General features: G+C 44.3%; 1 protein-coding gene across 3 annotated transcripts in view; it reads right to left on the bottom strand.

The window, feature by feature from the left end:
- pacs1 (phosphofurin acidic cluster sorting protein 1) overlaps positions 1–12896 on the bottom strand; it is a 39016-nt gene that overhangs the window by 13916 nt on the left and 12204 nt on the right. For all 3 annotated transcript variants that reach the window (XM_076092549.1, XM_076092550.1, XM_076092548.1), the window contains exons 2-4: positions 4584–4671; positions 3686–3775; positions 2580–2705 (exon numbers count right to left, since the gene is read on the bottom strand). In XM_076092549.1, the coding sequence (XP_075948664.1) occupies positions 2580–2705; positions 3686–3775; positions 4584–4671 (304 nt within the window). The remainder of the gene's footprint in view (positions 1–2579; positions 2706–3685; positions 3776–4583; positions 4672–12896) is intronic.

Below are 12896 nucleotides of genomic sequence, written 5' to 3'. Positions count from 1 at the left end.
AAAATGTTGTTTTTCGGAGATTTGTTTTTTTATTTCAGAGTCAAATGAATGCAAAAGGCAGCCTTAGCTCTGAACGTGTCCCGTTGCTTTTACATAAATGAGGAGCATCTGAATGCTAAAATATGAGCATGCAAATGCAAACAAGATATTTATTTAAGGAACGAAAGTCAGATGCATAAACTTCCACCAGAAATATTCTTATTTTACTCGTGGTGCTCCTGTACACACACACACACACACACACACACAGCAGGGATAAACACAAGACGTGATTTAAAGTGAGGCTGTAACGAAGGCACTGTAGACACAGAGATACAGAGGCAGGTTCCACAGCGAGGGAAGGAAACGAGGACGGACAGAAGGATGTTGAGAGGAGGTGGATAATGGAACGAGGAGAAAAAAAAGGAGGCTGAAGAAGAAAGGAGGGACAAAAAAATAGAAGCTGGCACCGACGACGCCACAGAAAACACAAACACGCGAGGCATAACAAACAATTCCTCTGCAGCAAACGGCAGCATCGAGTCTCCTGTGTGTGTGTGTGTCTGACTGAGTGACATCCAGCCTCTCTCTCTCTCTCTCCCTCTGCAGTCTGGTCACACTCGGAGAGTTAATGAAGTCTGAGCGGCTCGTTATGGAGGCAGCCTCAGCCTCACGTTAAAGAGAGACATGACTGCTGTGCATCCATACGGCTGGCTGAGGTTCAGCTAACCTGCGTCAGACGCTCCGGATGCCGTCGGTAGCGCTCTAAAAGCCTGAGGAAATCTGAGGAGGTGTGTATGTGCGTATTCATTGGGAAACGCCAGTTGAGCTTCTGAAAAATGCTGCATTGACTCATGTAAACGCATTATGCTCAAAAAACATACTTTTATCACACAGCGTTATGTGCTGCGGGTGGAACTGAGGAAGCAAAATAATAGTAGAATGCAAGATAAAAGGAAAAACTCAAACCATGCAAGATGTTGCACGATGAAAATGCAATAACTGCATTGGTTAAAAACAATGACTCTGGAAGCAGTTTTTAATGCGTTGCAGAGGAAATGTTCCGGCTACTAAAGGCTGTTATTGGTTGTAAAACGGCAGTTACAACACTGTTATCCTTGAAGGTTTTAGTCAAATTAAAGCCTCGTAAAAGCACACACACGATAAATTAATTTTAAAAAATGTAGACCCTGTCATTTCTATGTGATATGTCGTATCAAAGGAGCAGCATCAAAGGGACATTTCCTTGTGACTCGTGATGGGACTGTGTGTCCCCTATAGCATGTGATTGTTGTGACACACACAGAGCTCTGGGCAGAGGTCAGACTTTCACTCTGCCTGTGAAGGAAAATGAGTTTGAACCTTTCATGCGTACGAGTCTTCGTCTGTGTCCTTTGCCGTCTATGAAGCACAACCTGCCTGCTGGAAGGAGCTTCATGAATACAAATTTGACTTCATTTTACATGCAGAGGCAGCCAGCGGGCCAAAGACTGCAGCAACACATTATTTCAGTCCTTGGCTTAGATTTCACAAGGACTATCTCCATATCTGTGTAGTCTAGCAGCTTATTTCACTGTTGTATTTGGTTTGATTTCCATTTAATAAAAGACTCACACCAAACCTCGTACTTCATCAAGTCTGTATTTATGTCCTCTTCTGTCTATTTCGTGGTGAGCCGGTTTGTTCAAGGTGTTTCAAGCTGTAAATAATTCTGCGCAACTAGACAATCACACACACGTACAGACATGAAACCCCATCAATCACAAGCTTTTATAAAGGTTTCATATTGCGAGGGGCTTTCGGTGGAGGCGTAACATTTTATTGGGGGGGTTTGATTTATGGCGACATTTATGAGGGACAAAGATCGAAGTCTGAGTTTTATCTGGAAGTGCACTTGCTTGGATTGAGTTTGAACGAAAGTTAAATGAAGGTTAGAGCTAAATAAGTTCCCGAATGATACCGGAGGAATATAGAATAACAGATCTGCATGAGAGGAGACCGTCTCTTGTGTTGATATCGGGTTAGAAATCACTTTGTGACGACACCTCGAGAAACAAAGTCCAGCTGAGATTGTGAAGCAGAAGGCAGAGGCTGCATGTTTAGGGAAATGAGCCTCTGACCGGTGGTTTGTTGGGTCAACAGCTCCGTTCAGCTGGGACGTTTGTGAGGGTGAAGAGGACGAGACTCCGCTGACTCGACAGAACTCGCCACCGACGTGCCTTCGAACACGCAGCTTAACCTCCATCTGCTGCCGCGGAGGCGCTGGAAGTACGCAAAAAATGTGCCGAGCAGTTGTAAAGAGGAGCCTTTGCTATACAGACTTTAACTAAATGAAATGTAAGGACTTAAGGACGGGCAAGAGGCGGGATTCCCTACTTAACCACTTCCTGTTTTGATGTAGTAGGATCAGTGGGACAACGACAAATGCAGGCGAAAGGTTGATATTAAACTATATAATTCAAGGTTACTGGAACTATAGAATGTTTCTGCTTAAATCCTTTGTTTTCTCTTCCCACTGAACAGTGAGGTCGGAAGAGAAAACAAACCTCCATGTTGTATTTCGGTGTCACACTGTTTGTTAAAGAGTCGAGTCGTGATACCTCGGCCATGTTGATGAGGCCCAGGGCCAAGGTCTTGTAGCCCAGGATGGTCCGGTTCTTGTACCGCTTCCGTCGCTGCAGCATGATCTGAAGCTTGTTGGCGTCCCGCTTCAGGAAGTGCGGGTACTGCGGGTACAAACGCACATAAACACACACATGAGCAAACACAGGTGGGGCCGTGGCTAGGGTTCAGATGCAGTGACATTTGTTTCCTAGGTCGTGATTATCAGGCGTCCTGATGTTTCAAACCACTTAGTCCCATCGTTACTATGACACAACCCTTCATTAAGTGTCTCACCGGCTGCACTATAAATGGAACTAAACAGACTCCTGTAACCATGTTCAAGGCCATGAAATCACTGTGCCGCTCGCTTTTTAATGGGCTTCCACTCCGCAGCGCTGCTGCTGCAGGAAGTTAAATGTATAATGTTTAATGTTTGGCTCACCACACTCGGTGAGATCCAGAGAGAGAAACTCCCTGACCTTTTAGCAGCATTTAGAAACATGGAAATTGGAAAAGGATGATTTAGAGCAGAAGAAAAGCCTGCTGGGAATTAAATTAACTGAGCTCGGCCTGAATGCACAGAGGTAGAGAAACGCTGTGTGAGCGTCGATGTTTAAATGTGTATTACACGTTAAACTTTTTCATGACGATTGGATAAATACACCATACAGTACAGCCTCATAGAGAGGCTGTACTTGTTTTTGCCCTGAATGTAGTCTATAAGGCAAGTCAACAAGCTCCAAAAAAAACAAATGATTAGTTTTAGGTTGAAGATGGTGCCAAGCACTACCTGAGAGGAGAGGAGCTAAGAAAAGAAAGCCCTCCCCACTGTGTGAAAAAACAAGGCTTGATTTGTATTCAACTGTCAATCATTCTTCCAGTCTCATTGTGTTTTTTACATCATGTATCTGTTGTGTATTTCCACCTTTAAAGTTAAGGATTTGAGTGAATGCACTTTTGTTCAACTATTCATAAGAAAGATGTCAAAAACTTCTTGTGTTTTTTCAATTTCTGTTGGGTAAAAAAAGCACTAGAACAAAGTTTTTGTTTGACTTTTGACTGACAGACACCTGACCTCACTCTCTGAAGCTTTTGTCTTTACCTGCAGGGAGAAGGTGAGCTGCAGGTCGGTCTCTGTCAGTCCCGCTGAGGACAGCAGGATCTCGTTGGAGCGCAGGATCCGCTTGGAGCCCTGAGGAGGAGACACAAAGGAGAGAGCGTCATGGGAGCAGGGTACAAAGAAGAAGAAGAAGAAGAAAGTGACAGATAGGAGGGAGCAGAGAGAAGGAAGAGTGCGCAAGTGGCAGCATGGAGGAATTAAAACCACTTAAAGTGTATTATGTGGCAGACACAGCAGAGAATCTGTCGGTTTACTTCGAGAGAAAACAAGATGGGGATGATGGTGATGAGGGAAAACAAGCCAACGAGCAGATACTGGGAGCAGAGCCACAGCACTCATTTGAATCATGTGTCAAAAACTGGAAGGGTTTTGTTGTTTCACTTCTATTACGGACAAGACGGAGACGGAAAACGTGATTTAGAGAACACAACTGTGGAGGAGTTGCACAAGTATTCTGGCTGTAAACAGAGAGGAGGAAGTGTGTCCAGATCCAACAAGCTAACTTGACAAAACAATGAACAACTCCTACAGACACTTACAAAAAAACTATTAAAGAACACTCATTCTGTGGCTTATTCAGCAGCATTTCAACATGTACTGGTCAACTGGTTTGATTCGCTTAAAGAGAAAGAGAAATTAAAGTCTTTCAAGTCCTAAAATACAATTTTGCTGATTAAAGCCAAGCTTGAAAGACTGTTGACTCAGCTATTTCATAGGAGTTTGAATATCTTTGTGTTTCATAGAATCATTTCAGGTTATATTAGATTATATTTCTATGTACAGAAGTATAGTTTTGTGAATGAAACCAAATCAATTGAACCTTTTCGCCCCACTGCTGCTTTGCTACATTTCCATGTCCGGCTGTAGATATTTCTCGTACCTGCAGTTTGACGGCGATGACCACGGAGGTGAGGTCTTTGTCCAGCTCCTTCAGCATGATCAGCTTCTTCAGGGTCAGGTTGAACAGCCTGAAGACAGAACACAGGGAGGCCTGGGTTAGAGGACGGGTTAGAGGACGTCATGGTGCTTTCCATTCATTCCGTACGTACGTAACCTTTCCTGCATTTAACTGCAGACCCATGCAGCAGCACGTGTGTGCCTCATCCAGCGGACCGTCACATGAAGGGAGAATGAAATGAAAAGGGACACTTGAAGGGTCCTTTAGTGCAGCTTTGTGTTCTTTCTGATGACAAGCTGTTCAAATTCAATTATGCCCCCGATGGGACTGAAAATGGTTTGCTATTCTTGTAAAGGTGTCCTTTTTCCAACTGAAGCCAACATGTTCGTCAACACACACACACACACACACACACACACACACACACACACACACACACACACACACACACACACACACACACACACACACACACACACACACACACACACACACACACACACACACACACACACACACACAAACACACAAATAAGGATGCTTGATGTCTTCGATATGAGAACCGTATATAAGAAAGAAGAGCTTGTGAAAGTACAATCTGCACCTCGGCCACAAGCTTCCTATCGCTTCACACGTGCACACCGAGACAGAAAACTGTCCAAAAACACGGCGCCGCATACGAGACCAGAAGCACTTTAAAGATGAAATGTAATCGGAGAAAAGACTTCAGCCAAACAGCAGCTGTGCAGCCGCGGGTCAGTCTGTTCAATAATTCATCTCCGGGGCTTCAGAGACAGAAAGTAAAACCTCTAAAAGAGACGAGCAGGGGCTGCAGAGTGATGGCGAGAAGACAACAGAGAAACACAAAGATAGATATGAATGTTATGTGAATGAATGAGTGAGGGACATTTTAACAGAGACAGCTGAGATCTGAGGATGAAAGACGTGGCTTGACAAGGCCTGTGTAAAAAGGATAAAAGAGAAAGAAGATAAGCAGTAAATAAATAAAAGGATGCGTATGTAGGACAAATATGTTGCAAAAAATGATGATAACCAATTAACCGTTTAATTCATTTATGAAGTAAAAATGCCAAAAATGAGCTGGTTCCAACGTCTCAATTTTGTCTTTTCTCAAAGATTGGCTGCTTTTCTGTGTTTTGTAGCATTTTGATTTGAATACATTTTGGGTTTTGGTTAATTCAGTTACTATCAGTCCCCGTATCTCTGCTCTGTGTACAGCCTGCCCTGCAGTCACACAGTAATCCATTCAACGGGACTGAAAACAATAGAAGAAGAAAAAAAGCAATCAACACGATCAATAATGAAAACAATGGGCTGAGCTGGACTGAAGGAGGGGGGGGGGGGGGGGGGGGGGGGCTGATTCACAGAAGTAACGCTGAAACTTCTACTAACAGCTGTAAAGATGAAAGGCAGACAGAGTGGACAGAAAAGTCTCTCTCTCATCCCCCCCCCCCACACTTACTGCCTTTCATCAGCCTGTCAGAGACGGACGAGTGGCCGCGGCTGCTGATGCAACCGCCCCAACACTCAGCGACTCCCCCCCCCCCCCCCCCCCCCCCCCAAAAGGCTTTCTGCACAAGATCAAAGTGGCCTAGAGGCTAAACCTATATGAATATAAAAAAATAACAAAATCAATCTTTCCTCTGATAGAAAGGAATGGCTGAGTGCAGCTTCTGCGTACACCTGCTGGATGTGAGTGGAGTGAATCGAGGCTGAAACTGGAGAATGTTTGGCATTTGTCCGCACACATCAGACGCCTGCTCGGCTTCCCTCCCAGAGCGAGATCCATCACAGAGCTGTCGAGACACTCAATGGATTGTGACACCACTCATCGCCGGCCATCGCAGCTGTACGTTATAGCTTCTGGAGGGTCCTTAAACTCCTTTAAAGGATGGATGGAATCTGGAACAAGATGTCATCAGTGCCTCGGATATACACCGAACATCAGGACCGAGGAAATCTAAGCAGTACCTCAACCTCTGTACTCGTCTGAAATGAAAACACTAAGAGAGGAATGACAATAAACAACTATGGTCCTTAGCTGCTGGTTTGTATTCATTCTCTGACTCTTATCTGCGTCACTCTTTTCTCTTCTACTGTGAGAATCCCCTCCTGGATGAGACAATCAGCCAAATGCTTTCAAATGAAATAAAAGCCGAGCTCCAGCCTCGACTGCCACACTGTTACACCACAGACGACGAGGGGCGTCGCATGGTAAAAGGTCAAAACAGTCCTTCCTCCTTCCTCCCCCGGTCCGGTTCTCACTTCTCCGGCCCGTCACCACACCTCCACCGTCGCTACGCGTTAGCGTCAAGCTACACAGAGGGAAAGACCAGAGCGAAGCAGGACTCAAGGGAGACCAGACAAGTGTACGAAGAACACTAGAGCCTTTGATTGTACAGAGGAGAGTGGAACAATGGGAGCACAAATAATTATAAACCTGCGTCTACACCGAAACAGCTGGGCTGTAACTATAAGCTGCAATGCATGATGGGGGGGAAAACAAACGACAAACCAAATCTGTCTTTTAGGGAGTCCAGCTAAGCCGGGATTTCGATTGATTCCCAGCAGGATCTAAATCTCTTGGATCAGACTCTTGTTTTTAAGAAAGATTTGATGTCTTCATCCGCTGAATGTCAACAACGATAATGTCTGGATGAAGCCGCACACGCCACAGGTCAACATTAGAGCCTCAGGTTGCAGTTCCTCTAACGGCTGCTGGCTCCAGAGTATTAGAAACACTCCTACTAGGATAAAGAAACACACAGTTTCAGTTCTTCTGCTTCTACAGACTCTAGTTCCAGTGAAGATGAAAGTAGGAGTTTACAGAACTTTCTTTGCTTTATTGACAGGTCCGAGCCAAACCCCCTTGGCTAAATTTGGATTTTTATTGTTTTGGCTTCAAACAGCTGAGAAGATGACAACAATGTTTTTAAAGCCTGGTTCCCAACACAATGAGGTTCCCAGCAGCCCTTGCTATTTGTCTGTTTATTAGCTGAAGAGAGGACGGCCTGGGTGAGATGAGAGCGGGGGGGGGGGAGCTGACTGAGGGAGACAACGGTTCAATAATGTCTGTGGGAGGATTGACCTCTGACATTTTGGAAAGGCCAGTCTCTGAAAAAAGACAGCGTGTCGGTCAGAGACGACAAACGTAGTCATGCACACACACACACAGATGAAGCCATAAAGCAATATCAAATATCAAGCTACTATAAGGAAAGGTAAGCTCGGCTCATTTAGGGCTCATTTGATTGACTTATCTGTCGAGTTCTTGTATTTTTACCAAGATATTGAATAATATTTAGTCTGTAAAATATCAAAGAACAGTGAAAAATGTCTTCTAAGTGCCTTTTTTTGTCCGAAAAGATTCAATTTACAATGACAAGCAATGTGAAAATGTGTGCATGCCTGGATTTAGGCTTCAAGAATAAGTATCAATTAGTTAACCAGTCCTGAAGAAAGAAAAATGGCAGCACACTAAGAAACCTGAAGCATCTCTTTGGATGTAAAAAGGAAAAGTAAGAAAAACGGATGAGAAATTCAAGCAGAGGAATACGTCTCAGTGTGTGTGTGTGTGTGTGTGTGTGTGTGTTTGTGGCTTTAAGGAGGAAGGTGCATCATGGGAGGTGTGACCTTGCTGTGTCACAAAGCAAAACAACATGCTAAGTACACCTTCACGCCGTGTCCTCTCATTCATTCTCTCACCTCGGCTTCTCACCCTCTAAATAACTTCCCTCCCATCTCACCCCCAGTCTCCTCTCGTCATGAGTGATTCGTCTCCTCCCCAGTGTAACGTCTGCTCCGCCCTCGTCTCCTTTCCTTAAACAAAGTTGCGGCGTCCCCTCCTCCCTTGGGTGATCGCGATCGATGGCAGAAAGAGTAAAGAGTCTGATATATATATATATATATATATATATATATTATCCACATTCATGCTAGAGACCACTTTTCCGACACTTCCCACGAGTCCCCAAATGCACCTCAAAGAGGACTTTTAAGTGCAGCTTAACCGCAGTACGATAACGTTAAACATAAAAGAGAACGTGCTGCTGGATGCACGACGGATTACCCAAGTGTCAAGACCAGACGTGTGAGATTTCGCAGACTAGAGCTGGAAAACGAAGACTCAGCCTGCTCACAGCAGAGCCACCGCTCACGCTGAGTTGTCAGTCTAAACCTTCATCGTGTGTTGTTCTGAGGACAATGATGAAGAGGGAACACAAAGGGCATATTTGACAGTTGGACTGACGATGTGACTGATGGCTCTCTGACGGCTGGTTTGAAAGCATTAAATTTGAGCCTTTATTGACAGCAGAGGCGGGAAATATGGGAAGTGAGAAAGAGGGAGGACACGCAACAGGACAGAGGAACCGTGTGTCTGAACTCTGAACTCGGCTACATGGAAAGCTCTTAGAAATGTAGTTTTGTAACAACAACTACAGGCCGAACTAAGAGTTACTCACACACGCACACGCACGGATATCACAAACAGCAGAATATGATGTTTGTGTGCGTTTCAATGTAAGCAGTTGGGGTGAAGTCAGCCAAGCCGTCTTTTCAAACCCTTCATCCACTTATCTGCCACCTTTCCACTCACTTTGAGCCTGCACACACACACGCACGCACTTTTTTTAAAAAAGGGAAGAAATAACCACCAGAATACAGAAGAAGGTTTTTACAGTGTTCAAACGAGGGCTGTCACATTAGGCTTTTTACTACACGATTATTGTGGTCAAAAGAATTCACGATGACGATATTAATAGATTATAATGATATCAGTCAAATTTAACCTCATTTATCGTGCGTTTTGTCTCTTTTTTGGCAAATGAATTACACTCAAAATACAAGTGTGAGAGTCTGTAACTATTAACTGTAAAGACAAAATGAATTGAGAGGCGCTGGATTATTTACACAATATTATCACATGTGATATCAATATTTCAACTTGAATTATTATGGTTATTATTTTGTATCCTCTACCCTAAAAAAATAAAGAAATTTCACGGTTATCAGCGAAAAGCAGGCGCTCCAATACTGATGACACACATAGTTTAGACTTTGAACTTTGTGTGTGTGTTTTCAAGCGAAGCTGGTGTGGTTTAAAACCTCACATGGGGGCTTTTTTGATCCCGAGGTCCTCAATAAGCTTATCTGTGGACTCCACACGCTAACCTCTGACACACTAATGTACACACACACACACACACACACACACGACAAATATGCTCTCACAACTTACAAGCGGAAGCAGGGAAAATCTGTGTAAAGACAGAAGAGGATAGAGAAAGAATGGCAGCAACAATAACCAGCATGTGGTTCCCCACTAACAACAGTCTTAAAATAGCTCGCGGCTAAGTGGAGACCGCCTGTAAGGATGTCAACAGTTTGGCAGAGCAGCGATGAATCTTTTGCTCTTATATTAAGATGCGAACAGAATAATTCATCTGAATACAGATCTCGGAGCTCTCAATGTGCATCATTAGAGGACGGGATGAGTGACAGCGTGAGCACGAAATAACACAGATGGCGTCGCTCGGTCGGAGAAACAGAAGACGTGGTTGAGACTTCATATTTGCATATAATGAAATAAGAGCCCAACCCGTGTCACGGGGAAAGTGAAAGTGTAAGTGCTGAATAAAACCCATTCCAAAATCATTAATTACATCAGGTATTATCTCATTGATCAAGGCTCAATACCCAGCCCCCTACATATTGTACAGATACACTTATTAAGATATGTTATACCTGCTTCCTGTTATTATGAGAAGCAGAAATAGGGAATTCCCTGTGGACACGATTTCTCCCAGTTGTGGAAAGAAATCAACGCTAATAGAATGAATACAGCTATAAAAGATCGACATAACATCTAAGCCTAAACCACTGCAAATATGTACCACAATTAAGATATTCTTTAGGCAACATTCTCATGTAATCTGGTGGTGACTAAAGCCGCCATCACGGAGGCTCTTGGTGGATTTGGACAAGATGGAGCTCCGGCTCCGATCAGCGAAGAGCCGAAACACCTGAGGGTGTTGCCTTTGTGTGAACCGAAGCCCCCTCTATCGGAGCAGAATGAGTCATAGCGCTCTGCAGTCTGCTTCTCATCCGTGACCTGCTGACAGCCAATGAGCTGCTGGAGAGGGCGGGGCTTACAGAGCGGAAGGAAGGAGAGGTGGTGGGGGGGGGGGGGGGGGCGTGGCTTTTTAGTGGCCGAGGCATCAATCATTGAGGAGAGAAATTGTGTTAAGACTGGAGATTGGGGTTGGAGCAAAATTGAGAGCTAGGAAAGGATGTAAGTGTACTGAAGGTGTGTGTGTGTGTGTGTGTGTGTGTGTGTGTGTGTACCCCCTCTAGTCTGGTCTTACACATCATTAGCATGCCGGTCACATCGGCAGTCAGACTCCAGCGAGGCTGAGGCTTCCTCGCCTTCAGTGGCGCAGCAGCAGACTAATGCTCCGGTAACATGAGAATAAAAAGGCAATAAACAGTGTGGAGGAGAATATGTTTATATGTTTATGTGTGTGTGTGTGTGTGAGAGAGAGAAGAATCCCTTTATCGACATATGAGGCCCGAATGTCTTCACAAAGACAGAAAGAGACGTCGTATTTTTGGCCAGTTTATGTTTCCTCGATTGATTTTACACATCAAAGTCTTGGGAAGCACTGCTGCATTTGTGAAATATAGTTATGAAGCTGCTACTAGCACAACACGCCTGGATCTCTGACCTCACTGTCGGCAGTCACGTTGCATCGTGGGTAATGTAGGCGCCATATTTTGCCGAGGAAGAAAAAAAAGACGATTTTGATTCTTGCTTTTTCAAACTGTGCAACGCTAAAGTGTACTTTTTTAAAAGATGCAGTTTAAGTGTATGTAAATGTGAAAACATTTGCTTCCCACTCAAACTCACTTTACACTCAAGGTACAGTACATTAATAAGCATGACGTCATCGTCAGCCAACCCGAGGGTTAAGACGACATCATCACCGTCATCATCACACCAGATGTAGCTGACTCAGCATGAGCATCAAACAGTTCAGGGCTACAATCTGGCCGATCCGGCAGAAGAAGAAGAAGTTTGTCACTGTGACTGGAGTTTGCCGTTGAGATTAAGGACTTGGTTTCACGCCGACAGGAGGTCGAGCGCTTCATTCTTAAGTCTCTTAAATAAAAAAAGGTTACAGCCACCAAAAAGCAGATATCAGCTGCGAGTGGGAGGAATCGCATTTGACATCGTATGACTCACGGAGCGGGTCTTCGGTTGATGAATAATTTGGTTGCCAAAAAGGAGCCACAGCTTAAGAGAGATGCCGACCAGAGTGGACCGTTTGAGAGTCAAACACTCACTTTGACTGAATCTGTGGCCTCGACAGCAAACCGAAGCTAACGCTAACAGTGTTTGTAAGGATACAGAGATTTAAGGCCCACGTAAATAACTGTACTTATTATTATTAAGTATTAAGTGCGTCTGGTTGTGTTTTTAGCCCATTCTTGACATCGGAAACTCATCCGCTGACTCGCGTTTTCCGGAGCTTTCAACCACATCTCACGGCTTTCATCGGCAGAGTTTGCTCAGACAGGTGAGCTCCAGAAAGAAAAGCAGGAAACGATGTCCCAGGGTCATATTTAACAAGTCTGTATAGTAATTAAAAGTTAATTATGTAAAGCATACAACAAAGCCCGGTTTAAGGAAGCCTTCTGCTTTAAACATCACCATCAGGTGAGATCTAAAGTCCTCATTTCAACTGAAACGCAGCGCTCAGGTGTTCATATTTCCATATCTCAGCGATCGTATTCGGGTGTTAAATAGGGTTAACTGGGATTAGATTGGGGTTAACTGTTAATACAGAATTAATTTAGCCTAGATGCTCGGTTTGCTTTAAACGGCTCCACTGGTGCATCCTGCCTCGAGGAGCCTCATTAGTTTCTCATATTCATAACTCTTTTGCTCGAATGATGGTGCAAAATGTTGACGCCGGCGAGAGAAACATATCTCAATCTGTCCGGCTTTAGAGGCTGGTGGAGGGATATGAGCGAACAATCATCACCTCCTGCTGGAAATAAACTAAATAAACTGCTTTAAATGTGCTGTTTGGCTTCCTGTTCCTCCTCTTTTCAGATCCACTCAACACACAAGACAATAATAGATCCACCTCGACACTGCAAGGTGAGTTTTCAACCGACAACAACGGCAAAGAACGCCATCAAAAGTTCAAAAGTGCCCTCTCATCAGCTAATGGCCTCCCGTCTTTTCTGATCTCTCCGTCCGTCCGTCTG

This window comes from Anarhichas minor, unplaced genomic scaffold (assembly GCF_050575085.1).
Source record: "Anarhichas minor isolate MPS153535 unplaced genomic scaffold, ASM5057508v1 ptg000016l, whole genome shotgun sequence".
Lineage (NCBI taxonomy): Eukaryota > Metazoa > Chordata > Actinopteri > Perciformes > Anarhichadidae > Anarhichas > Anarhichas minor.
This window is presented reverse-complemented; position numbering and strand designations above follow the sequence as displayed.